We start from the raw sequence: 27,439 nt of genomic DNA on the forward strand, positions 1-27,439 counted from the left end.
CATCATCCCTTGAGAAACACTTCATATTGTGATTAGTTGGTTACTTCAAAAGTAAAATGATCTCAAATGATGTGTTTTCTGAACTTTAAGCATGGTACCCACACGGTGAAAATGACAATGGGCTTGGGAGAAATTATTTCCTTGGTCCCATTGCTTTAGTGACTATTTCACTTTTGGGAAGAGTTGTGACGGTAGGGACTATTCCATCTAGCAATTCTTATCGTGGACCTCTTATGTTCTATACAGGAATTGAAGGCTAATGAATCGAGAAAAGCTCTGGGGTGGGAAGTGGATTGATGAGGTTTTCAACTCCCAAAAAAGTCTTCATTTTTGTTGATGATATTTGAGGAAGAACCGAAGTGCGTGGTCATGGCTTTAGCTTGAGGAATAAGATATTTCCTCATATTCTGGGTCCGGTCGGAGGGGTTGGTGCTGTGTTGTTGATCGTATTGAGCTTTCCCTGTCTTTCTATGCACTTAGTTTGGGTTTTGGTCAACCTCTAGAAATATTATAACAGGAATAACTTTTCCTAGTTAGTATTTGTACATAGGAGTCGACAGAGACACCTTAGTTAATTATTATTCTTCCCGAGAATAATCAATAGATTCAGAATGAGACACAATCAATAGATTCAATTTGAATAGCCAACATTGTCAATTTGTCACAAAAGAAGCATTTGTAACGCCCATACGTCACATGTACAAAAGAGTACTGATACATAGGTGATTCAGGACATTTTGGAAGTTGTGATGATGTTAGATGATATGTGAATAGTAATAAAAATGTAATAAACAATAGTGAATAATTTATGAATAATAGTAAATTGTTTGCTAATAATACCAGACACACAGAAATTGCATTTTGGGTTCAGTTGCATATGCGACTAGTGGCGATTCCTTTGTACTGGGGAAGAAGAGCTATGGCCTAAATCGAAATGGAGCTTGACTTGGGGAGACTGTTTGGGAGTTTCCCAAATGGTTACTGTTGTGTTCACGAGGTTGCATTACCAATTAGTACGTATTTATTGAGAAAATATTCTCATTGACGACTGATGTCAAGTTTCTGACAGAAGGAAACAACCTTAATGCTTAAGAAAAAAATATATTTATCTGTATATTAGATTATAAATTTATAAGTTAAATATAATAAATAATTTCTAATAATTTAATACAACATCATAAAATAATAAAAAGATAATAAGAATTGAGATAATGACAAACATTACTCATTATTTTTTATTTTTTCTTAAGAGTTGAGGAAGACTATTAGTGAAGTGTTGTATTTTTTTATTTTTAAAAAAAATATATTTAAAAGAAATAAAAAATACCATTTGCACTAATGGTAAGTTTGAAGGGAAATACTATGGGGTTGGAACCTAATGGTAAGTTTGAAGGGAAATACTATGGGGCTGAGTTCCAACGCCTTAAGTCTCATTTGATTACACAGTTCATCTTTTAGATAAGATAAGATAAAATATTTTATTAAAAATAAAATAAAATATTGTTATAATATAATTAATTAATATTAGTTTTGTTTTGAAATTAAAAAAAAGTTAAATTATTTATTATATTTTGTGTGAAAATTTGTAAAAGTTACAATGATTATATGAGATCAGATAATTTCACATATCACAATTAACAATTTCCATCAACAATGATTTTTAAGGTTAGTCCGAGAGACTTATAAAAAAAAAAATGAGATAGATAAGATGAGATAGCTTGAATTTGGGTATCCAAACCAACCTATTTTACACTTTGGCTGTCAAGCTCTAAAACAATTTGTAAATAATTTCAAACAATGCTACTTTTCATTTTAAATTTTATCCTCTAGTCACACGGGCAAACACGATACATTTTAAGTAACTTCGTATATTTACTACTTAAATTGACGTCTACCAGAAAGGTGTCGTCTCAACGGGTGTAATTGAGGATGAAAATACCTTGGACGAAGAACAGATTGCATCAAAATCCAAGTTTTTCTTAAACCAGCTATGGCTCGGTCAGAAGACAAGAAGTGAAGAGCTTCGGCAGCCAAGACCGGATGAGTACGTTTTTAAAATTGTGTAGTTCTGATTCATAGTAAACCCAACCTGATCCCACAGCGTATCAAGATAAGAAGATATAAAACAGTATATCTGTTTTATAAAAAAATAGTATAAAAACAGTATAAAACAGTATAAAAACAACCTGATCCCAACCTCTCAAGAATTAAAACAGTATAAAAAATAATGATCCAACAACACCGGTCCAAGAGAACAGATATACTCAACATACAAACAAATCTACCAGCCATTCAGAGACTTTATAAGAAATTAATCATAATAAAAGTAAAAATAAGGTAACAGTCATATCTTGAGAGGATGACAGAGACACCCACATTAATAAACATAAAACACATAGAAACTAGGACACCACAAACATAAGTTGGCAGAAAAAGCATAATACAATTTACAAGCTGGTTTGAACAACAAGTACATAGTAAGTTGCAAGTATTTTCATTCTGCTAATACCTTTCCAGCATATTGAAGAACAAATCTTGGGGAGGCTAAGTAGAGCCTCCATTTTTGGGATGATCAGGAGGCGAAGGTCTTGGAATATATGGGTTAAGAGGAGTTCCGTGTTGAATAGGTCCCGGTTTTATGGAAGCCTTTGAACTTGGTACCGGATCAATGGGGTGGTAATCATCCAGATTTACATTACCTGTATGGCGCTTCCTGTTTGAGTGCGAAGTATAGCCATTTTCCTGCATTTGAAAATAACATATTCCAAGAAAAAAAATTTAATATTTGGGTCAAATATTTTTTTGATGTGTAATCTTTGTGTATAAATTGATTTAAGTACATCCAAGTTGATAAATTGTTGAGTTGTGGCCTCTTAACTGCTTAAGTTAAGACAAGTTGCCGAATGGGTCAAACTAATTTCTGAGCCCCCGAGCCCTTGGATTACAGAGAATGTACCTTCAACCTCCTGCTTGTTTTGGTCATTATCATACCATCCTCGCCATGGTGAGCGAAGACCTTACCTGGAATAAAATCCAAGTATACTGTCGGTACCTAAAATAAATCTTGCTTATGCAAAAGAGGTAAATGGTATGAGAGGAGAAAAGGATAAGAGATTCACGTCACGACATAGATGCACTACATTGCCACTTTATAATTGTTTGGATTTTGCCGTTTCGCCCATAAGAATCGGTGCAATACTTAGATGAAGGGTGCAACTCTCATAACCGCTAACATAAATTCATCAGCTCGGCTAACATTCAATGACATCAGTATCCTGTTAAAGATTCGAAGTACAACTCTAAATTTGTAACCATTTACCACAGAGTTCGCATAACGACACAAATCTCAGAGGTCAATTGCACCCAATACAAGTAATGCAGAGGGTGATCCATCCGACTCATTCACTGGCAAATACGAATCATGAAAGTCCTTATATGGGTTTAGAAGCTTAAAGACCAATTAGTTTCCCATCATGCAAAATCCGACATGCAACCATGCAGGATGAAACGGGAGTCTTGCTAGATGTAGCGAAACGCATCAAATTGGTAGGCTGTGAGATGGGAAAAAAGACAATCACATCCGAGATAGTTTTTACCAGCTATGAGAAAATCGTAAAGCATTATGAGTACTGAAGAAATTAACGACGAGAATACAATTGCATTGCATTAAATAGAGGGAATCAAAAAATATATACACGAGAAATAAAAGGCAAGCAAATGCAGAAGCATGAAACAAATGATAAAATTCACCATAATTTCCCACCGAATCCATATATTGCAAACGAGGATCCTTCACTGAAAAAAACAGGACAATGTAGATAGTGTGTACCGGCAATAAAGGAGCCCGTTATGCTGCACGAGAAGTTAATGAACAAGAAAACAGTTCCGACCACCAGGAATAAGACGCATGATCCAGAAGCCTTCATGATGTCTAAATACCAGCAATCCCACCACAACAGAAACTCCCAAATGGGATGAGCTCCGAGAAGTGCGTGTTTGTGCCCCTACGCTTGGAAGGACAGGTAAAAGCACCCCCTTTTAAGCAACTACCAATCAGAGAATAGAATAGTTACTATCAGAGACACAGGCCTTTCGTCAACCCAAAGATTGAGAGAGAACGCCAAAGTACGAAAGAAAGTCCGTGGATATAAGGAGGAAAAGAACCGCCTAAGGACTAAAAACCCATACTTTGAAAATGAAATGCGGTAACATATGATTGTTTTTAAAATAAAATAGGAGGAGAATGGGAGTGGAGGGAAGTGAGAAATAAAGGAGATCACGTGGGTTTCGCTGTCTTTCATTGCCGAGAAGATACGCAGAGGAGTTATTGCCTTTGTTCAGTGTTCGCAGACCAGCAGTGGGGAATGTAGCGGCTTTAATTGCGCAGAGCTGCGGTGGAATGCGAGCCGTTCGGCGCGTCTCTGAGCCCTGAGGTGCTTTTGCTGACATTGAAATAAATTGACACCTCTTCCAGTGATTCGTTACAAATAATTTCCTTACCGATACTACGTCCAAGGCGTGGGGGGTGTAGCTCATATGGTAGAGCGCTCGCTTCGCATGCGAGAGGCACGGGGTTCGATTCCCCGCACCTCCATCTATTTTGCTTGTTTGAGTTTTTCTTGGCTAGAGGGGACAAAACAGGACTTTCTAGTTTTTTCTTGGCTCCATCTATTCTGCTGCTAAGCAAGCGGTATACAATAAACGTTTATCTAAAGCGCACCGCTGTTCAAATGATAGCTGGTTTGAGCATGGACGATCGCATTGATTGATGGGCAACTACCCTCTTTACTTCAGGCCTTTATTGATTCTCACCAAATATGGAAGTGTAGAAGGTATGTGAGGACGAGAACCATGTTCTCGTGTTTGTGTGAGAGAGGCCGCGACAGACTTGGAGTGATTCGGCCATTCAATTATTTGAGCCAAATACCCATTGCTGGCGACCATTTCCCTATAGATTTCCCTTTTTTTTTTTTTTTTAATACAACTCCTCTGTCAAAACAATGTCATCGCGTGACGTAGGAGAAAATGTTGGAATCGAAATTGAACGTCCAGTAATCATTTTTAGATTAGACCAAAACCATAAATATGGATACCGTCAATATTTCAAACTTAAGATAAAAGGCTTCCTAACATAATTGTTATTCATCAAGTTTGAGGCATCCGTGTCATTTTAGGTTGAGGAATCAAGTTTTCAAGACAGGCAGTGCATCATAGTTAATCAAAATCATATGGTTGTTAAGCAGGGAAAGGACCAACAACTCTCAATTTGTTGGCGGCAGAGGAGCCGATACAAACAAATGGCCAAACTACAACCGTTTGCATCGGCATTGGGTTCCACTGCACAACTGGTCATCCTAACCAAGTTGTTGCAGCCTTGTTGCAGACACTGAGGATTATCGTTGCTAAAGCTTTTAATAATAAGAGTCTAAAAAGAATACACCTCAAAGCTAAGAAATTTGGGATTCAACACATATTATCACCATTAAACAAGACTGGTAAGCGAACAAACTAAAGGAAAAACACCACTACTAGTTCAAGCAAATAAGAGTACATTTTTTCATTTTAAAAGAAAAAAAAAAGCAGGGAAGGTTTGGGGGAAGAAGCAGATGCAGACTTCTTCAGACATAAACTTTCTCGGCGTAGCCAGTCTTCAGCGGTACTGTAAATCATAGAAAACAAACATGAATTTCCACTTGCCATTTCTATGGGGCACAGAAAGAGTTAAAGGTGTAATTTTAAAGTAATTACAAGGTAAGTTAGGAGTATAACACGAGGTCTCTCATCCTATTAGAGAATTTCATGTCATTAAAAATTTGTATCTACACGAGTACTTTCAATGGCATGTCATTATATAAATAATTTGAGTTAACCCATCATTCATTCTTCGAAATTATCTAATAATTTTCCATAATCTCAAATACGATGATTGATGATGGTTAATGATAGTGAAGCCAAAAGGGTAGATTTCAAGATATCATATCCGGAATAAATGCAGTACTAAAAATAGATCTATCCATATAAGATAAGAAGAAAAAAGATCAAATAAAATAAAATTGCACCTTGATAAAGCCAATCTCCTTGGCATTGCTGCGGAAGCACTGCCGGCAGCACATCAGCCCATACTTCCGAATTAAACCATGAGGGTTACCGCAGACTCGGCTGCCAAAGTAACAAGAGCACCCACAAATCAATATCACCATTACCGGATCCAGCACACCACCTTAAACATATATAATTTCTCGATATGCTCGAATCAAAACATTTTTCAAACAGAATAGAAGCAATTCAGAATAAAGAACTAAATATCTGCTCTAACATACATGGAGAGAAACAAAAATAAAAGACCGAGTATGCCGCACTCAGCACTCCACGTGTTATCAAAATAACAAGACCACATAATGAATAAAGAGTGGCTCTGCAGCCAGACATGAGGGATCCTGCCAAGTGCAAAAAAGTTTTTTTTTTTCATGTATTTTTTTAATACTTTTAAATTTTTTTATAAAATTAAAAAAATTCACATCATTATTAAAAAACACTACCTTAATCACTTAAGTTAAAAAAATAAAAATAATTTTTTTTTGCAGTCGTTGGGATCCCCAGTTGGGATTCCCGTTTGTGGGACTAGCATTTCTATGAATAAAACCAATGGGAGTTCTGCATAGAATGAGAACAAACTCGCCCCTTCCAAATAAAACTGTCTGCTATATAAACACAAAATCCACACAAACAACTTGAACTTGAGGGTCTTTGATAATTGAGAACAATATGATATATTAACACTATTCCTAAATCTTAACTTACAGTGTGGATGAATGAGGATAATGTTACGTGCCACTAAATTACGTAAATAATATCTGGTACTTCAAGGGACTGGTGCCTCCACAAATACAATGGAGCCAAAATGATTTGATACTTTATTAATCGGATAACTGGACAATAAATACAACCCAATAAATACCTAACTGATGATCATGCTTAACCACGATCTGACCCACTACATCATAACTGAACACCACTAAACCATTACATAACCGAAAATAACAACTGGCCCAATATGGCCCACTAAGCTAAGGACTCGGTAAAAATGAGGAGTTGTTTGGATAGTGAGATGAGATGAGATGGATTTAGATAAAAGTTAAATAAAATGTTATTAGAATATTTTTTTTTTAATGTTTTGAGATTTAAAAATATCAAATTGTTTATTATATTTTGTGTGATAATTTGTAAAAATTATAATGATGAGATGTGATAGTTTCTCAATCCAAACGCCCCTAAGACTAGAAGCAACATGAACATTCTGGAATACTTGGACGTCTGAGGTGAACACGTGATGATACTTGTTGGCCATTGGATCAAGTGGACGGCTCAGATGAGGCAATATGAGAGGGTAACGTGACAGATAAAGCGTGCTATCAGGTCAAGACCTATATATACCATGTTAAATTACCAGGATATAATCATCTTATTTCTGTTCGTATAACATAAACAAAGAATCACTAATCAGGAAACTGAACAGGAAGTCAAAAATAATGGATCGGAGCGATAAACAATGTAAAGATCAGAAAGCGAAGACAAATTGATAAAAGAGAATTTGGAGATCGAATGGATACCAAGCACGAGAACCAGGACCGTAGTTTTTCGGATGCGAATTCCAGACGTTGGAATGACCCATTTCTCTCCGTACAAGCTCCCTGAACGCAATAGCCGCTTCGCTAGCTTCCAACAGAACCAAGGGATCTGCAAAACCCTAACCTCATGGAATCACTTTATAAGGAAGTCTGAGGTCAAAGATTCGAAGTGGCGTGGTAAACTGCACCGTTTTGATTTTTGTCCGCTTAATAAAACGCAACCTCGTGACAAGACGGGTTTTACAGGCCGGGGCTAGGCCTGACTCAAAAAGTTGGGCCTACTCTTTAAACTTGAATAAATATGGGCGTATTACCAAGCCCATGTATAGGAAAGACACCTTAACGATGTCTATGAAGATCATATAAATTTGGGGATGATTTTTAGGATGTTACTCGGAATATTAGGTCATTTTGATTGATAAATACTTTCAACTCAGTTTATTTTATTATTATAATTTTTTAAAATTTTTATATAAAATATAATAAAACATTTAACTTTTTAGAATTACAATTCAACATTTTCAAATCTAAAAATAATATTATTATTAAAAAATAATATTCTAACAATATTTTATTCAACTTTTAACTTTTATATAAAATCATCTCATATCATCTCACTATCCAAACATACTCAAGTAATAAAACAAAAGGCAATATCAATTTTATAATTTATAAATTTAATCATTTAATTTATATTCTATTTTTTTGCTAAACATATTCTGATTCTTTCACTTGTGAGTTATGTGTGGATTGGACTCTTAAGTAAATTTAATGTGTAGGATATTTAATTAAACTAAGAAAAATATTGAGGAAGATTTAAATTCAGTATTTCCCTATCAAAATACGTTACATTATAAATTATTCAAAAATTTTAATTAATTAGTCAAGAAGATTTGAAGATCCTCATCCACGTACACATTAATAATTTTTTTAGTAGTTTAATTTATACAAATGGAAGAATTTTCTTGTTTGATCACACGATTTAAATAAGATAAGATATTTGGTTAAAAATTATTATAAAATATTAGTAAAATATAATTTTTTAATATTTATTTTATTTTAAAAATTTTAAAAATGAATTATTTATTATATTTTATAAAAATTTAAAAATATCTGAACAATTATATAAAATAGTTTAATTATAAGTAACCAAACAATTTGCAGTCGTTCACAGGGTTATCTCTCGCCATCAATCATGCGTAACAGACAGATGATTCATAGGAGTCCTAAGAGCAGTTGACTTGTGATGTCCCACAAATGAAATGATTGCCATTTTTAACTGGAAATTACCGCCGCTATCCAAGTAATAAATTCATCATAACGTTTTATTATATTCACATCACAAACCGCAATTTTAGATTTTTATGGTTAATCTTAATTCGTCGTGTAAATTGAAAAATAAAGGTAATCTGACCTCTCTGGAGAAAATAATGTAAAACTGCCTGAACGGGAGGGGTATGGGCGGCCCTCAGTTTTTAATGTCCGCCAAACTTTTCAGTTTGCAGAAAGCCCCACTGCCATGAATTAGGTGTCAGATTAAAATTTGAGAGGGAGACTTTGTCAAATTATTCATTGACAGCTCTGTTTCCCCTTTTTCACTGGCCATGTGATGTTTTTTATGTTCTTCAAGCTTCCAAACCACTTGATTTCAAGATATATTGTAGAAAACGTTGGCATAATATGATTTCCAACTCAATTATGGGAGATCCACAATGAAATGAAAACTCATTAGTTTAGGAGGTATTGAGGAATCAGGACTCCTATTAGCACAAATAAAAGGCATATCAAAGTGAGATTACGGGCAACAAGAAGCATTATTCTCCCATTCAAGCAGCTTCAAGGAAATCCTTTACCGAATTGAAGTTTTGATGTAATCTTCTCTCTAAAAGAAACACTATTTTTGCACGCAGTCCGTCGTCCCCATAGCTGGGAAACAAAGGAGGATATTCAAAGAAGTGAGGCACAATCCTTAATATCCAGGCACAGCATGAGGCATGGCAAAGAAAATATGAAATATTATTCAAAGAAGCAAAAGGCACATGCATAAGCATGCAGGCCTAACAGGTGGCATCACATAGAAAAATATGAATTCACCATCTCATCTAACACATACTAGTTAATTCCACAGGATAAAAGCATGGATCATGCTGAATTGGTGGGCAGTTTGTATCTACAGATGGCTGACTTGATAAGGAGAAGAGACTACGTCATACATGACTGCATCCACTCTCTTTTATTTTTTCATGGAGTAAAACTACATCATCCATACTTTTCAGACTGAGCAACTGGATCCAGCTTGTGAATTGAGAAGATTTCATTAATGACATGATCAAAAGCTGCGGCAAAGATATGGAGAACACCTAGCCCACTCAAGGAAGTTCCAAAATCCTCTCTTTTTGATCTTTTCAGGGCACTGCTCTGTTTCATTTCTCTTCAGCATCTCCCACATCACACGCACATCCTCATATTCACAAGTCCTCACATCATGCCGTAGCTTCAATAGCCCTGTTCAATTTCCAGACATGATCAGTGAAATTCAGTTTATAAGTTTTAAAGCTAATTTTGGTGGGATAAGTAAACGGCTTACGTATTACAACAACAACATCAAAACATTTAAAAGTAAAATGACAACTCATTAAGAATTCGTTGCCAAAGATCTGTGTTGTTCATGTCTAAGTGAACTGAACTGTCAATTGCTTCCTAAAAGCAGCCACCTAAAAAGAAAGATCCTAACTGGTTGCATGGCATCAATCAATTAAGGAAAACAAACCACTGTTTCATAAAGGGTCAAATTCAAAAGCTCCACAGGTACACCGACTTTGATTTAAGACTGATATACCATAGTTGCATGGTGCCAAGCCAAAGCAACTAGCTATTACTGTTCTGAAAGTCTGTTTAACACGCAGGGACCGGAACAAGAAAAGTTTCCCAATAATTATGAGAACATTTTTCCCCATCTCTCACCGGAACAGCACTCTCACTACATGTGATAAATAATCCGTTAATACGTCTCCGGTGATCTACGGCCGCAAACGTAATAATCTAGCCAATCGATAAAAAAGCAGGATGATCCGACCGCAGCCGTGACTTACCGCTTTTGCGAATACCGAGACGCACGGCGACGCCGTCCCAGACAAGTCGTACGGGAAACGTCACTGTATCCCACAACTCCATTCCGCCAACAATTTTCCGACGCTTCTCAACCGGAACCGAGGAGGTAACTCGGAAGGAGGAAGGCGATATCTCAAATTGCAGCAAAATATCTCAAATCACTGCATTCCAAAATTGCAGCGGAAAATGTGTACGGAATATTAATCAGAATGAAAAGGCGAACGAAGTAATATCAACAAGAAGAAGAGGCCTAAAAAAAAAAAAAATCAACAAGAAGAGGAGGCGTGAGATGATAACACACAGAGCATCTAACCATCTAGGCCGCGGTTCGCTGCTCTCTCTCTCTCATCTCTGTGTCTTAATAAATCGTTGGCTCGTGTTTCTATGATGACGGAATCACATCGACCACATTGCCACGTGTCGGTTCCACACACCGTGACCACCACGTTCGGATCCAACGGCGATGTTCTGTAGCGAAAGGAAGGGCTTCGTCGCCTCTCACGTGGGGCATACCAATTGGAGGTGACCTTCCGAAGTCGTACGTCCATGTGAAGATATTATGCGTAGGGGGCCACGTGTTAATGAAAGAGGTAGTTGATAGTAGGCTAGTAGCGGGCGGAATAGGGATAGTCTCGTGAAACGCAGAAAAAGCAGAGTAAAGTAGAAACTGCTGGGTGGGCCGAGTCAGTGACCGTTTGTGTCATCAAAGCAGACACGCTTCAATCAAAGAGGGGATGGTCGGGATTAAATATATAACCGACGGTTGGATGAGAGCACGCGTGTTCTTGTTGATAGCTACGTCTACGTTGTGGGGCCATCCACTAAAGATGAGGGTCACCCACCCACGTACCGGACCATGCTATTCAAATTCAAAACTTTTTTTGAAATTCAAAATTTACACTGAGATCGAAACGTTAAAATGAGAATAAATGATAATTTAAAAATAAAAATTTTACTCATCATCTTTATATCACATCACAATATAATTTTTTAATTTTTAATTTTTTTCTTATTAAATATGTAATTTATAAATAATAAATAAAAAAACTTAATTAATTTAAGAAAAATAAAACTAAAAATAAAATTTTTAAAAAAATTAAAAAATAATAAAAATAAGTGTGTTTTATAGGATAATAAATAGCAAAATTCTTTGTAAAGCCTACTGTATACTTTTTTCAAAAATATAATTTTTATATAAAATTTTTTTTAATAATAATTTAAATATTAACATTAGAGCAGCGCTACATCTACCCATGTTATAGAACGAGATGGCTTCTTACAAGAATAAAAAATTTATATATATATCTTTTTTATGTTTTTATTTTTTTGATATTTTAAACATTTTTTAAAAAAATTTATAATATCATTAAAAAATATTTTTTTAAACAGTAAATACAAAAAAAAAAAAAAAAATTGTCAGAATCAGATCAGGACTCAGCTTTTAAGTGAGAGTAGCATTTCCGATAACATTACTTTCAATTTAGGTATAAATTTAAATCTTTAAAAGTTACAAACTAACCTCACTTAGTACAATTCGCTAGATTTATATTATAATAAATTTATAATTTTATAGATATATTTTTTTTAGTTATATAATTTAAATGAGATGAGATATATTGTTAAAAATTAAATAAAATATTATTATAATATATTTTTTTATATTAATTTTTTTAATTAAAAAAATTAAATTATTTATTATATTTAATATAAAAATTTAAAAAAATTATAAAAATTATATAAAATAGTTTAATTTATCCTAGATTATAAACTTTCCTAAAAATAAGATTCAAAACTGCTAGACTAGTACCGTTTCTCAGGAAGGCTAGCATAACTGTTTCCCCATTTTCTTTAGATGTGCAGAACTGCTAGACTAGTACCGTTTCTCATGAAGGCTAGCATAACTGTTTCCCCATTTTCTTTAGATGTGCAGAACAGAAGTCAGTAAATATCTTCTAATCCACTGTTGCTCTAATCAAAATAAATGTTATTAAAATTAAGAGTAATATTATATACAGTTATAAAATTATAAATATTACACAATCGTTTTGAAAAAAAGTAAAATTTATAATTAAAAAGTTAATTTTTTTTTATGTGAATCCTATATTAATTTATTTTTTTCAAAGTAACTACATACCATTTGCACAACTATAATTATAAATATCATTTCTCTAAAATTAAAGATTTCCCAATCAACGAAGCCTGAGTAATATGAATTGCAAGTGCTGTTAGAAACTCTGTATAGAAAAGTCTGAACAAGTTACACGTATCAAATGCGATTGTGTACAAGTTTAGAAGTAAGAGCGGTTGAAGATGAAAGCAGGGATGCAATGTTTGTGAATTTTAACCTGAAGAGAGTGTGGTCAACAAGACTTCCTTTGTTTCCTTGGAAGCAGAGAATGGGTGTAACTCTGCATGAGGAGCATTCCAATACTAATTGGTGCCCACCTTTTTTAAGCTCGCCATGTATGTCAAATAAACGGTCCATACATATGAACAAGAACTGTTCATCAGTGGCTACAACATACACGAAACAATTTCTAGTCAAATAGCTTTGAGGTAAGTCTAATCTAATAGCAAAGCTATTTTTGCTATTAATTCAAACACAATAAAGAAAGAATAACTGACACATTATTTCCCTTAAAAGCACTCTTATTGAATTATCCATATCCAAAACTAAAGTTCATTTTTATCTATTAGACATAAAAACCACTTGCAATAGATTATCTATAATCAAATTTATTAACTTTTAGTTACAGTACATGTAAATATAAAATCAAATTTGATAGTTAATGTTCTACAAGCAAATTTTCATTTTATTATTTTTTAAGTCTCTCTCCTTTAATAGTTACTGTTTTTTAAATCTTCATTATTTTTTAATCCATAATTTAATTAGAATATGATTACTAATTAATATATAATAGGTAAAATAGTAAAATATGATAAAATAAAATAAAAAAATAATTAAAAAAATTAAATATTTTTTAATTATTTATTATTGTATAATAAATAAATAGATAATCTAATGTAAAATTTTGATATAAATAATTAAAATCAAATTTATCTTATATTATTTTATTATTATATAATAAAAAATGAATATTTTAATGTGAAGATTTATATAAATATAATAATTAATATCTAAATTTATTTTATATTTATAAAAATATCTTTTACGTATGGATAATTTGATAAGGGTGCTCTAATTAGATCTTAGAAAAAGGCCATTAAACCCCTTTGTCAAAAGTGTGGGATAAGAGAGAGAGAGGGGGGTGAGTTTGGTACCTGTAAATGAACAGGTACAAATTTGAATGTAAAAAAATCACAGATCGGCCAGAATAAAACTCCATTTTTAAATGTTGGCAGCAAATCACGCTTCAATCTTGCAACGATCTCTTGACCGCTTTCACCTAAGTTTGGCACCAAGATGGTAACTCAGTACAAGAACATAACTGTAACCAACATATTTACCACAGAAAAAGCTAAAAACTAGATATTTTGTGTCACGTGGACACAAACACGGAGACCCAGCCATCATTTACAGTTGTCACAAGGCGAGGCTAAAACCTGTGGGCCCCAATGTTGCGAGCTCTGTTATTTCAAAGGTGAGGCTCAATGCGTCCCATTGATTGGCAAGCCATGCCAACGCACAAATTTGCTAACGTTAGGTACAACTCTCAAACCCATAAGCCTCACACAAGTTTTTGTAAAAAATATATTCTATCAATAAAGAATAATTTTATTTACAGTTTTTCTAGATAAAATTTATTATTCCGTATTTACTGGTGTGTTTGAGTGACTTTTCAACATATTTTATTACTATTTATTATTATTATTTATTTATTTTTATTACTATTTAATATTTAATTATTATTTTTATCTATTTTTTTATTACTGTTTATAATATATCTTAATACTTCTTAACACCTAAACTTAATAATGATATGATCCAGGACCATCACGTGGATAAAGTTTCTAGGACAAGGGCGAGCCCAGATGAAACCTATCAGTAGGGGTTTCATGCACTACTAATACATGGTCCAAAAGCCACGTGCAATTGATGAAAAATATCTGATTACCTTGTAGCCCAGCATTATGGGAGAAGAAAATAGTGGTGATAGCGGGTCCATAAATAGTCTGTCCCATAATGATTTTCTTCAGGGTTGTCAGCAGATCCCTCTGGGGTAAAATCTTTGACAAAAAGTTAAGGGAAATGTCTTCTGCAAGCGCAAGGTATAAACGGCGCGCAGTCGACTTATTTAATAATAATTTTTTTAATTTTCTTTCCTCTCTCTTTCATTATCTTTTTATTAACAATAATTTTAGGTACAGTCGGGACATAAAGTCGCCGCATAATCGTACAGTAATTAAAGCCACGTCATCCGGATTAAAAATAAAAATAAAAAGACGGAAATAGAAAGAGAAATGGGGGGAACACCATTTTAGGTCTACGCTATTCCCGCTCGTGGTTGTCATCACTGCTCCTGGCCGTCGAGTGGAAGGAAAATGTGCATTGCCGTCGTAGTAGGCTGAACCGAACGGAGAATAGCTTCTCAAAAGCCGTCAGCTTCCATTGTATGCTGAGAATTCAACAAGTAAAGTGGAAAGGTGGAAGGACGCCGGAATCTTTGACGGAGGTGTAGAGAGTCTTCGTTAAAGGCTGGGCCAACCTGGTGGAGTTGTTATTCGGTGAGTTGTTGCACATTGAGGGGAAAAAACTGTAACGAGCAGATCTGCTGCTCTTCCTCTGTCTGCGTTGGGTAAATACTTACTCATTTGCTTTGCTTTGACGTGGATGTGCGTTGAAGAGTTTAGTTATAATAATGCATTGGTTTCAGATGAGTTTGTTGGTAGATCTGTTGAAGTGATACAGCTATATATGACCCGTTAACAAAATAATCGTAGCTTGATTTGTTCCTCTGCTTTAATCTATCCTTTACATGGTTATTAGTTGAAGACTATAAAAGCAGGCATCTATGACCTGTGAAATGAAAGGAAAATGTGTTCGTGCGGGTTATTGTAACCAGGAAAAAAAATCAGCTTTAACAAATCACAGATACTATAAAACTAGCCATATATGACCTGTTAAAGGAAAGGAAAATGTGTGTAGGATTATTGTAACAAAAAAAAAAAAAAAAACACAAGCTTTAATGGTACAAAGATCTGATGAAAGCTTGTAAGAAAAAAAAAGTCAGCTTTAGAAATATTGTAAAAAAAAAAAAAGAACACAGCTTTAGAACTATTGTAACAAAAAAAAAACACAGCTTTGGAAATATTGTAACAAAAAAGAACTGAGCTTTAAGGGTACAAAGATGAGATGAAATATTGTAACAAAAAAAAAACACAGCTTTAATCTATGAGAACAATTTAGCATGACATACCAAATTACTAGCTTTGTAAGTTGCATTTCTTAGCAGTCTAAAAACATGTGGTTGTTGTGCAACTTCTGTGTGAAGATAAGAGCTTGAAAGTCGATATGCAAGTGTATATAAGTATCCCTACATAGTTTTTTTTTTTAGATCTAGCAAAGCTGAGATATATGTTAATAAATCTTGGTAAAGTTGCAAAACTGATTTTTCATGAAATAATCACTGATGTACTACTCCATTTGAATCCACCTAATTATTAATGGACTTCCTTCCTACACCCCATAAGATAGCAAAACCCACCTAAATATGAACATGTTAATTTCTCATTATTAAATAGGTTATATATGGTGCAATTTAATGACTAGATATATACATAAATTATTTGTTTAATGATTTTGGACAATCTACAAATCTATAATCGAAGTGAAACAAGGCCATAACAATTTAATTCATTACCAGCTGGGAGCTAACCCAATTTGGTGCATTTCTAAAGCTGCAAAATCTACAATTCTGAAACAGAACCACTTGCTTCGATTAGTAGCTTAGAAGCATTTTTATCTTCCTCGAATTTTTCCATGTTAACTTCTTAATGACTAAGTTAGACTTTTTTGAATTATTTTCTGTATCATCGGGGAAGAACACTCCCTTCCATTAACACCATCTACCTCAAATACACCAACCCCGATATGTTATATCGTTTAAAAAACACAATATTTGAGTTCTTAAATATTTTATCAATGAGCTTGTATGCTAAATATCATTGTTGTTTTTATTTTAGGACATACCAATAACTTGTTCGAGCTTTGGAAATTACATGCCTGGTTATTATGGAGCAGTGCCTACATGGTCACCTACTTTTTTGCCATATCCAGATGGCAACCAATATCCATTTCAATATGGGATGAGACCTCCCTTACCTGTCATCAATACCTGTTCCGCTACAAGCACAACAGTTGATAAAGATAAAGAGGATGGAGTAAATTGTGTAGAAACTGAATCTCCATGTACCTCCTCTAGAATTGTTGAAACGAGTAAAGAGGTTAGACCAGCTTCTATGGAAATTGATGACAAAAGTGCTGGGACACCTCAGATAATGCAAATAGATAGTGATGATTTAATTGAGGAGCCAAAGTCGGGTATGCAGTTTAATTCTTTTGAAGAATTAATTGAGTATTATAAAGAATATGCTAAGAAATGTGGATTTGGAGTGATGACACAAAGGAGTGAGAGGGGAGAGGATGGCAGTGTCAGATATGTCACCCTTGGTTGTGCCCGTGGTGGGAAAGCTCGGAATAGGACGTTAAATGTCGCCAAACCCCGTCCGACAGGAAAGACGGATTGTAAGGCAAAGATAAATGCATTAAAAGTAGAGGGAAAGTTGCAGTTGACAACTGTTCAAAATGGCCATAATCACGGCCTCAGTCTGCAGAAATCCCGATTCTTTCGATGTAACCGAGAGGTGAGTGAGTCCGTAAAAAGAGTCCTAGATACAAATGACTTGGCTGGCATTCGAATGAACAAGAGCTTTGGATCTCTTGTTGTTGGCGCCGGTGGATTCGAGAACCTCCCATTTTTAGAGAAAGATTGTCGCAATTATATTGACAAAGCACGGCATCTACGACTTGGGAAAGGTGGTGCCGGAGCACTTCGAGAGTACTTTTGTAGAATGCAGTACAAGAATGACGGGTTTTTTGCTTTGATGGATTTAGATGATGACGGGAGGTTGAAAAATGTATTCTGGGCAGACCCACGTAGTAGGGCAGCTTATCAGTATTTTGGTGATGTGGTAACATTTGACACCACATACCTAACGAATAGATATGGGATGCCCTTTGCACCCTTTGTTGGTGTAAATCACCATGGGCAATCAATTCTTCTGGGGGCATGGTTGATTTCTAGTGAGGATACGGAGACCTTTATATGGTTATTTGAGACTTGGTTGCAATGTATGAATGGTATAGTTCCGAAAGCTATTATCACAGATCAAGACAGGGCAATGAAAAATTCAATTGCTACTGTCTTTCCAGAAACACGACATAGATTTTGCCTATGGCATATTCTGAAAAAAGTTCCCGAGAAGCTTGGGTCTCATAGTGCCTACAAAACTGGTCTGAAAAATCAGTTGATGAAATGTGTATATGACACGCAAAGTATTGAAGAGTTTGAGAGTTGTTGGAAGGGGTTCATTAACACTTTCAACTTGCATGAGAACGCCTGGTTGCAAAGTTTATATGCTGAGCGTGGCCATTGGGTGCCGATTTTTCTAAGAGAATTTTTTTGGACTGGAATGAGTACAACCCAGTGAAGCGAGAGCATGAATGCATTTTTTGATGGTTATGTTCATGCGAAGTCCAACTTGAAGGAGTTTGTTGACCAGTTTGACAATGCATTGAAAAAGAAATTTGAGAATGAAAATAACTTAGACTTCCACTCATTTAATGTCAGTATTCCCTGCATATCTAGATCTCCAATTGAAAAAGAATTCCAAGAGCTGTACACCAATGCGAAGTTTAGGGAAGTTCAACAGCAAGTCATGGGTGTGCTCGATATGGATCCATCAATACTTAAAAGGGATGGTGGAATTAAAACTTATCTGGTTGATGATGAGGTTCATGTTGAAGAGTTCAGTAAGTGCGTTACATATTCTGTGGAATTTAATGAGGAAGATTGTGATGCAAAGTGTTCATGCAGGTTATTTCAGATGAGGAGGATACTGTGTAGGCATATTCTGGCTATATTCAAATGTAATCAGATAAAATCATTGCCGGCTAATTACATTTTAGATCGATGGAGAAAAGATATCAAACGGAGATACACTTTAATCCGCAATAGCTATGACGTAGGGGATCACATTCCAGATGCTAATAGATATTCCCGTCTGTTGAATATCTGTTATCAGATGATAACTTATGTAGCGGGTTCCAATGAGCACACTGAGGATGCAGAGAGAAAGTTATATGGGATGATTGACTTATATCGTCATAATCAACAAGCACCATCTATGACGCGAACAGGTTCCAATGTGCATTGTCCGCAACTGGAGCCAACTACAATTGATAGTTCAAAGGTGGTGATGAGTCCACTAGTTGTGAGAGGGAAGGGCAGGCCCCCATATTTGAGGAGAGCTTCCATGATGGAGAAACGGGTGCTGAAGGTTAAAGCGAAGAAACAAAAACCACCTGTAAAGGCACATGTAAAAGGGAAACGTAAACAGGTGCACCATTTTAAAAATTCAGCATGCTTAATAATAGTTTTTGTAACTTACTTCGGGTTTATTTTTTTCCATTATAAAATATTAATACATACACATTTTGTAATTTATGTGATTATTAGGGAGACGGGGGAGATGCACCAATCCGAGAGACATGCAGGAATTTATTTGGCCCATCACATATAGATAACCCCACTGTTGGAAACTTGCATGAAGAAGTATATTCCCGTATTTTTGTTTACTGAAAGTTGTATATTCCCATCTTGTTATATGCTGAATTGTTATATACTGATTTGAATTGCTACTTATGGGGTTATATTTTTGTGATTTATCACCAGACTGTTCTAGACAGCTCAACTGTTGACATTAGTGGAACGCAGCTACGAGAAGCATTCATGGGGACTCAAGAAAGTGTAATAAAAAATAAATAATTACTATTTAATTTAGCTTTTATGAACTTAACTTGAAAATTGAGAAACTTATCTTAAGTTCATTACAGATGAAACTTGGGTTGTATGGATCACAGCCGGGGGAAGAGAATCAGTAGATCGATGAAAATGTTCTGTTGGAGCTGTTGAAGAGTTCGGTTGATTGAGAAGGAACATTTTCAGACCATAACATGAAAGTTTCAGATTTTATATATTTTTGGTGGAGAAGTGGGAATAATTGACTTGGTTGTGTTCTTTTGATGGAGTTGTAGATTTTTGGATCCTATTGCAATTGTATTGGTTGTGATTAATGGGATGGGTTATGTTATTTCAATATGGTTATGTTACATTTTTATGTGTATGAGAAATCATGGGTGATTTGTGATGATTTCTTGTGGGTTCTGTGGGTTATATGAAGTCTTGCCTGGAATTTAATTGGATAACTCATTTCCGTTTGTATTAACAGTTGATAGTGAAGCCACCTGGTTATATGAACTGCACTTTACGGTTGCCTTTTTTTACATCTTAGATTTGAGTTGGGTTGTTGGACTTAGGTTACCTGGACAATAATTCATTACTAGGAACTTTACCATGGAAGAACTTAAGCAACTGTTGAATGAGAAAGTTTTGTTACCTGAAATGGCAGAATCCCAATATGGAACACCAATTTATTATGAAGATAATGTATAGGTATTAATCCTGATTCAGATAATAGATTTTTCCTCTTGCATTAACAATCAGGTTAGAATATAACATTACAAAATCAGACCAGAATAGCTTTGCAAAGTACAATTCCTCTTGTATTAAACACCAATCCAGAATTCTAAAAACCTTTTCACAATTCCCACAAGAGTTCAAAAGCTATGGCAATTCCGTATCACATAGGTTCAAATTGGTGTCATACAATTACACCAATATCCTGTTCAAATTGACCAAAATACAATTTATGCCATTCTACCATCTACTTCTGACTTACTTAACAGTAAATGCAATTACACATTTTTCTCAATAACCTTAGTACAATCCAACATACAATCCAACATCACTTACATACTAGTATGTAACAAATCAAAAAAATGACTACAGCCCAAAACAACCTGAATAGTGTGCGGGAGCGCCTGATTTCTGCTTGTTGCTGAAGAAGCATCCACTCTTTTTTCATAATCTCCTCATTTAGGCTAGCCAGCAAAATCTCCTTCTTCTCGATCTCATCCGCTTTCTTTCGGAGCTGAATCTCCCTTTTCTCAATATCCTCGAGCATCTTGACCAGGTCTGCCTCTTTCCTTAGCAAATCATTTTTCCTTTTCAGAAGGTCTTGTTCTATGTCTTCACTATCTGCCCACTTGAAAAATTTGCAGTACGGTAGTCCCTAACCATTTTAATGCAAAAGATTAGATATGCAACAATATTGAGTAGTTCTAAAATGAAAAATAAATAACGTAACCAAAAGCAGTGCTGTAATTACCTCAGTGTTGTACTTTCAACATCCTAAAAAAGGCCGGCCAGGATTTCTTCTAGTATTTGAGTATTTCAGTGTGGCTTCCACCTCACAGAAGCACACTGGTGTACTCAAAGTACGATTATCAACAGATGCAGAAGACATTGATGATGATGACATTCTAACCAAAACCAGATTCACAATACAATAATCTAAACAGCAGAAAAAAATAAAAACATTTTACAATAGCTAACATCAACCAATAAGGCAAAGATAAAGTTATATGCTTCATTAAATGAATACACAATAATGTACCTCTTCCAAATCAAAAAACAGAATTGATTTACTTCAATTCGAACAGCATAGAGTAACAATAGCAACCATCAACCAGTTTCACAAAGCCACCATTATATGCTTCATTAAATGAATACACAATAATGTACCTCTTCCAAATTAAAAAACAGAATTGATTTACTTCAATTCTAACAGCATGGAGTAACAATAGCAACCATCAACCAGTTTCACAAAGCCACCATTATATGCTTCGTTAAATGAATACACAATAATGTACCTCTTCCAAATTAAAAAACAGAATTAATTTAAGAGAATTCTAACAGCATGGAGTAACAATAGCAACCATCAACCAGTTTCACAAAGCCACCATTAGATGCTTCATTAAATGAATACACAATAATGTACATCTTCTACACTAGAAAACAGAACCACTTTTCCTCAATATAAATAGCATGGAGTAACAATAGCCACCGTCAACCAACTTGATAAAGCTACCATTAAAGCACCTCGATATTAATACACAATAATGCAAATAAAAAAATAGAACTGATTTAATTAAATTAAAACTGATTTACTTAAATTAATACACAATAATGTATCAATCCAAACCAACACACAAACTGATTTACGTAAATTAAAACACAATAATGTAGCAATCCAAACCAAAAAACATACCTGATTTACTTAAGTTAAAATACATTACTTAACTTGAACCACAATAACGTAGCAATCCAAACAAAATAACATAACTGATTTACTTAAACTAAATCACAATAATGTAGCAATCCAAAACAAATATTAGAACTGATTTCCTCAAATTCAAACACAATAATGTAACAAATATTAGAACTGATTTCCTCAAATTCAAACACAATAATGTAACAAATATTAGAACTGATTTTCTCAAATTCAAACACAATAATGTAGCAATCCAAACCAGACAGAACTGATTGGAGTCAGGGTTCTTGCACACTCAATCAAACCTACAAATGCATTAACAAATCATCAGATGCCAAATATTAGAGAACCTATTGTATTACAAATAGTTACTTTTCAAATACAAGGGTTAGAGAGCTTACCAAACTTTAGGCGAATCAGTCAGTCATCTCGAGAATAAGACCATGTCGGGATATTTTAGGGTTAGGTTTTAGGAAAAAGGGGAAATTTTAGGGTTAGGGTTTCCAGTTAAAAAATGGAGAAATTTTAGAGCCTTCGGGAAAATGGAAAATTTTAGGGTTAGGGTTTCGGAAAAACATTGGGGAAATGTTAGGGTTAGGGTTTTGGGGTATTAATTGGGCAAATTTTAGGCATTTCGGAAAGGGAAAATTTTAGGGTTAGGGTTTTGGGGATAAAATTGGGGAAATTTTAGGCATTTCGGAAAGGGAAAATTTTAGGGTTAGGGTTTTGGGGATAAAATTGGAGAAATTTTAGGCATTTCGGGTAAAGGGAAAATTAGGGTTAGGGTTTTTGCGTAAAAAAATTGGGGAAACTTGAGGGTTAGGGTTTTCGGGAAAAAATTGGGGAAATTTTAGGGCTTAGATTTTCTCAGATGAAGAGGACGACAGAAGGAGATGGCCCGTGTTGAACGAAAAGAACAGAAATCCCAACCCAAAATAACCTCAAAAACAGACTTGGATTTTCTTAGATGAAGAGAATGACGGAAGGAGATGGCCCGTGTCGAACGAAGACAACAGAAATATACACCCACGATAACCTCAAAAACAGACTTGGATTTTATCAGATGAAGAGTACGACGAAAGGAGATGGTGAAATCAATCGAAGAGAATAGAAATATACACCCAAAATAACCTCAGAAACAGACATTGGGGAAATTTTTTGATGAAGAGTACCACGGTTCGAGATGGTGAAATCAAACCAAGAGAACTATTTCTCTCAAATTCTCTCAGAAATATACACCACAAATAACCTCAAAAACAGAGAAATATACACTAAAAATAACCTCAGAAATGGAATGGTCGAATCGAAGCTGGAGAACGAGATGGAATCGAAGCAGTCGCATTCGAAGAGAAGGGGAAAGGGGAAATGGGGGATGGTGATTCTGGTGAAAATGAGGGAGGGAAGAAATGAAAGAGCACGAGACGAAACATGAGGGAGGGAACGCTTGGTTAACCCTACCCGACGAAACGCACCGTTTCAATAAAACTGGTGCCACGTCGGACACGACTCCGCAGCGTCTCCCCAGCCCGACTGTAAAAAGCATTTCTCTTTTATTAATCTTGTCAGTTGCTATTTAATAAGTGCTGAGAAGCAAAAGTCATGGCTGACTCCATGAAAAAGTTGAGAGAGAGACGATTTCTTTGCCGTCGACAACTTTTCTCCATCCTTGAACAGCTTTTTTGGTTGAATTGATGCAAGAAACCGATTTTCTTTCTTGACAGGCCCTTTAGACCCAACTGTGGTTGCGGCCTGCTTTGGAGCTTGAAACTTCGATAAAGTTTTCCGCGATTTTGGGCTAACACTCAGACTCTTACCCCTTTCTTTTGCCACTTTCAACTCGTCAATGTCTTGAAGCTTCCAAAAGCATGATTTCCGACGACTTTGAATTGGTTGGACCGGCGTGATTTCAGGCTTATCTGGCTGTCGAGGTCTGGCTTCGGCGAATATCTCCGCGGGACACAAACTTAAACCCCTACGGTTAATCTTTGGCTTCGCGCTAGAGATTAAAGGTTCTTCAATCTTTCTGTTCAAATCAGAATTATCCACACCTTGTTTCGGCTCCATAAACTTGGCCGGAACAATCCTTCCCCGCCTTTCGACTGTACTCATGGCATTCCGCTCGGCCTTTTCGAATAGAAGGTGCATTTATAGTTGAATCTATTTGCCTTCAGATCCATTTCAGACGGCCAACCGCTTGTGCTTATCCATAGAGATCCCGGTTTTAAGACAAAAAAAAAAAAAAAAAAAAAAAAAAAAAAAGATGAAAAAACCTTTGATTGAATGCTATGGGATGGTGGAACATTTTAAAACCAACCTGAAATTTTTCTATTGAGAAGAAAATCTAACCAGCAGCGATTGGATAGGACTGAAAAAAAAATCTAAGAAGACCAAAATATGTGTGTGAGAGAGAGAGAGAGAGAGAGAGAGAGAGAGAGAGAGAGAGAGAGAGAGCGGGAGGAATAGATCAAAAAGAGTTTGTCGGTATTGGGTAGTTTTGGCAAAATGAATACGATATAGGGTTGGTGAAGGATAGCGGAGAAAAGTTTGAGAGAAATAAAATAGGAGAAGAAGATGGCGAGAAAGAATAACTAGAGGCGAGAAAGAGATTAGAAAAAAAACAGAGAGGAGAAAGAAGAAAAAAAATGAGAAGTATTCGTTTCTATTTTTTTTCACTTTTTTCGTACAGTCGTTTACACGCCGCTTATATATTATGACTGTATCCAACAGTTCTGAAAAGTTAAACCACAAATGCTGGCTTGGCCCTAGAAATTAGCAAGCCGTATGCTGCCATGCGCAATGTCCCTACAGTGTCAAAAGAACCTAAAGGTGGCAGTGTACTCATCTATAAATTAAGTTTATAAGAATTAGTAGACCATTTCAAGTTGAAGAAAAAAATAGGCCACAGAAACTCATAATAGCAGAAAGCGTAGTGACTCAAAGCCGAAATCAGAACCGAATATGTTAAAAGGCCAACCAGTCGAAACGAGGACTAAATAAATTGATCAGAGAAAGTTTAAAAAGGAATACTCGAACAAAATAATCGACTAGGTTTCCCCCTGCCATCTCACATACTAACACCAGTGAAGCATCAATATTAGTAAACAAAAGGAACACAAAAGGGGAAGAACGATTGTCCTGGAGATCCAAAGCAACATGGTTTGACCAAATCTTCCTCAGTCACATTTCCAAGAATGAAACTTGCGTATGACTAGGTTTTGACGCTTCAAGATTGCTAACTATTTGATCACAAAAGGTAGGAGACCTCCAAATAACTTAACCCTGGAAACATTTCAAGTAAGAGGAGCCAACTGTTAAGGATATCATTTAAATAATTAAATTTACTTCATCTTGCCAGTTTAAGAAACATGAGTTTCTTAACAATTCATTTCCATTAATTGTGCCATATTTGGGACATACTTACCATTGAATTCTATAATTAATTGTTTAGCTTGTCACGTTAATTTCAACGATTATTCGGTTTAAATTAAGACTCCTTTTCGTAACCCATAGAAGGCAGAACCTCGGTTGAGTAATATGATCGCCATAGTATCAGTTATATTCCATGTTAGAGAGGACAATAGAGCAATACATATAAAATATTTATCATGGATTATGATAAGCAATTTGCTATACAACTTTCTAAGATAGCTGTGTGTGAGAGTGCAGGTTTCTAGGGGCTTTTTTTTACCTGGGAAGTCAAGTCTGCAGCTGTATAAATAAGAGAAGATGATATACTTTTTGTGATTAAGTGGGCGAGATTCGAGCTTGCTCAAATACTATCCCACAAAACCAGCTTTTGAATAAGAAGGAGACGACGACGACGACGTTGACGATGAAAATGACCACGGATGAGATGATGAAGTTCTGGGACCTTTGATTTTTCTAAATTGACTCGGAAATCGAGCATAGGCTCGCCAGTGTTGATGTTTCGTAAGGGATGGAGCTTCCGCGGTGATTTGACCGACATAGGCAACGCAAAGTCTAGTCTCGTACCGGCAGACGTTCCTTATGAAGTTGCTGCCCATTTCTGCACTAGGAAGCGTTGCTAGCCGGAAGTGATCGGGGTTTTCTTCGGTTATTTGGTTTTTTCGTCCCCTGCAAATTGCAAACTCTGAAGAAATTGTCAAATGGACCAAATGGTAACTCTACCTTACGAATCTTATGCAGTTTTTTCATATTTTTATTTTTAAATTTAAATAATGGGCTTTATTATTTAAAAATAAAATGGGCCATATTATTTAAATTTATTGAATATAAATTACCTAAAATTAAAAATAATCATATATGTTTCAAAAATTATATAAAAATTATAAATCAGTTGTATCTATATTATTTTTAAAAAATAAAAAAGGCTATACGCTTGACTAGATGATTTCAAGATGATGATTACTCTTTCCTGCTATATCTCTCTTTGTCCAAATTTGTTAATTAATCAAACGCCGCATAATTAAAAATATAAAAAGAAATATAAATAAGGAAATTTTATTTTTAGTTTCTACAAATAACATAAGAAACACATTAAAAATCAAAGTTCAAAATGAGATTTCGAAATCTCATAAATAGTGAAAGAAATAATAATAATAATAATAAATTAATAATTAAGATCAAGGACCAACCTGGACCTAAAGTTTGGTTATATTCTCAATAATGGGCCTAACGAATGCTCGATCAACTGGATCAGGAAAATAGATCTTGGAGCCCAAAAGCCGGATCAAGGATAGGATTCACCCTTAACTAGGACCGGTGTGATAGTTAAAAAAATAATAGTAATAATAATAAAAATAATAAATAAATAAATATTTATAATTGTGAATTATACCACCGCCGTATAGTCATTTTAAAATAATAAATAAAACATGAGACTTACATAAAAAATTAAAAAAATTAATTTTTTAATAGCAAATCTCATTTTTTTTAAAATAATTATACAGCATTTACGCACTTTACAATTATATGTAGAATTATTAAAAAAATAATTTAATTACGTTATTTAGATATCGTTTGAATAATGAGTTCAGATGAGATGAGTTGAGATCAAAGTTAAATAAAATATTATTAGAATACTATTTTTTATATTTTTACTATTATTTTAAGATTTGAAAATGTTAAATTGTTTATTATATTTTATATAAAAATTTAGAAAAATAATAATGAAATGAGATGAAATAAAATACTTATTGTATTTAAATGAAGCCTAAAAATTTGATATATCTTTATTTTTTAGAAAAATTTAAGATATGATGCGTCAATACTCAATGATTTTAGTATAAATAACATTCGTCTAT

At 34.7% G+C, this 27,439-nt stretch overlaps 3 protein-coding genes, 1 long non-coding RNA gene, 1 other non-coding gene and 1 pseudogene across 6 annotated transcripts; 1 reads left to right on the top strand and 5 right to left on the bottom strand.

Moving 5' to 3' along the window:
* Window positions 1-1,759: 1,759 nt before the first annotated feature.
* Window positions 1,760-4,919, bottom strand: LOC122317313. 2 transcript variants are annotated; one of them, XM_043134323.1, is made up of 4 exons: window positions 3,830-4,919; window positions 2,957-3,021; window positions 2,510-2,742; window positions 1,760-2,089 (listed from the first exon to the last, which is right to left on the bottom strand). In XM_043134323.1, the coding sequence occupies exons 1-3, from the start codon at window positions 3,924-3,926 to the stop codon at window positions 2,545-2,547; spliced, it is 360 nt and encodes a 119-aa protein (XP_042990257.1). In that variant the 5' UTR covers window positions 3,927-4,919; the 3' UTR covers window positions 1,760-2,089; window positions 2,510-2,544. The 2 variants fall into 2 exon arrangements, with proteins under 2 accessions (XP_042990257.1, XP_042990256.1); XM_043134322.1 differs by lacking the exon at window positions 1,760-2,089 and having other exon boundaries at window positions 2,301-2,742; window positions 3,830-4,901.
* On the top strand, window positions 4,522-4,594 carry TRNAA-CGC. The gene has a single exon. It is a non-coding gene; the product is annotated as a tRNA-Ala (tRNA).
* Window positions 4,920-5,393: 474 nt separating the features above from the next.
* On the bottom strand, window positions 5,394-7,777 carry LOC122317314 (40S ribosomal protein S29). The gene is made up of 3 exons (XM_043134324.1): window positions 7,611-7,777; window positions 6,060-6,159; window positions 5,394-5,659 (listed from the first exon to the last, which is right to left on the bottom strand). Exons 1-3 carry the CDS (start codon window positions 7,670-7,672, stop codon window positions 5,651-5,653), a joined length of 171 nt encoding a protein of 56 aa, XP_042990258.1. The 5' UTR covers window positions 7,673-7,777; the 3' UTR covers window positions 5,394-5,650.
* A 1,846-nt stretch (window positions 7,778-9,623) lies between these two features.
* LOC122317395 lies at window positions 9,624-11,082 on the bottom strand. Its single transcript, XM_043134471.1, has 2 exons — window positions 10,721-11,082; window positions 9,624-10,133 (listed from the first exon to the last, which is right to left on the bottom strand). Exons 1-2 carry the CDS (start codon window positions 10,800-10,802, stop codon window positions 9,958-9,960), a joined length of 258 nt encoding a protein of 85 aa, XP_042990405.1. The 5' UTR covers window positions 10,803-11,082; the 3' UTR covers window positions 9,624-9,957.
* Window positions 11,083-13,101: 2,019 nt separating this feature from the next.
* On the bottom strand, window positions 13,102-26,320 carry LOC122315283 (annotated as a pseudogene).
* Window positions 20,614-24,397, bottom strand: LOC122315284. The gene is made up of 3 exons (XR_006243989.1): window positions 22,556-24,397; window positions 21,210-22,459; window positions 20,614-21,113 (listed from the first exon to the last, which is right to left on the bottom strand). It is a non-coding gene; the product is annotated as an uncharacterized LOC122315284 (long non-coding RNA).
* Window positions 26,321-27,439: the final 1,119 nt, after the last annotated feature.

This window comes from Carya illinoinensis, chromosome 7, assembly GCF_018687715.1.
Source record: "Carya illinoinensis cultivar Pawnee chromosome 7, C.illinoinensisPawnee_v1, whole genome shotgun sequence".
In the NCBI taxonomy this organism is placed as follows: Eukaryota; Viridiplantae; Streptophyta; class Magnoliopsida; order Fagales; family Juglandaceae; genus Carya; species Carya illinoinensis.

What these genes read in the sequence shown, in the direction of transcription:
- LOC122317314 (XM_043134324.1), bottom strand. Translation starts at nt 7,672, where the DNA reads ATGGGTCATTCCAACGTCTGGAATTCGCATCCGAAAAACTACGGTCCT. An exon ending in GGTCCTGGTTCTCGTGCTTG is followed by an intron (nt 6,160 to 7,610) that starts GTATCCATTCGA and finishes TTACTTTGGCAG; the next exon opens with CCGAGTCTGCGGTAACCCTC.
- LOC122317395 (XM_043134471.1), bottom strand. Translation starts at nt 10,802, where the DNA reads ATGGAGTTGTGGGATACAGTGACGTTTCCCGTACGACTTGTCTGGGAC. An exon ending in TCTCGGTATTCGCAAAAGCG is followed by an intron (nt 10,134 to 10,720) that starts GTAAGTCACGGC and finishes GAAATTGAACAG; the next exon opens with GGCTATTGAAGCTACGGCAT.
- LOC122317313 (XM_043134323.1), bottom strand. Translation starts at nt 3,926, where the DNA reads ATGAAGGCTTCTGGATCATGCGTCTTATTCCTGGTGGTCGGAACTGTT. An exon ending in AACGGGCTCCTTTATTGCCG is followed by an intron (nt 3,022 to 3,829) that starts GTACACACTATC and finishes ATTTTATTCCAG; the next exon opens with GTAAGGTCTTCGCTCACCAT. An exon ending in AAACAAGCAGGAGGTTGAAG is followed by an intron (nt 2,743 to 2,956) that starts GTACATTCTCTG and finishes TTTCAAATGCAG; the next exon opens with GAAAATGGCTATACTTCGCA.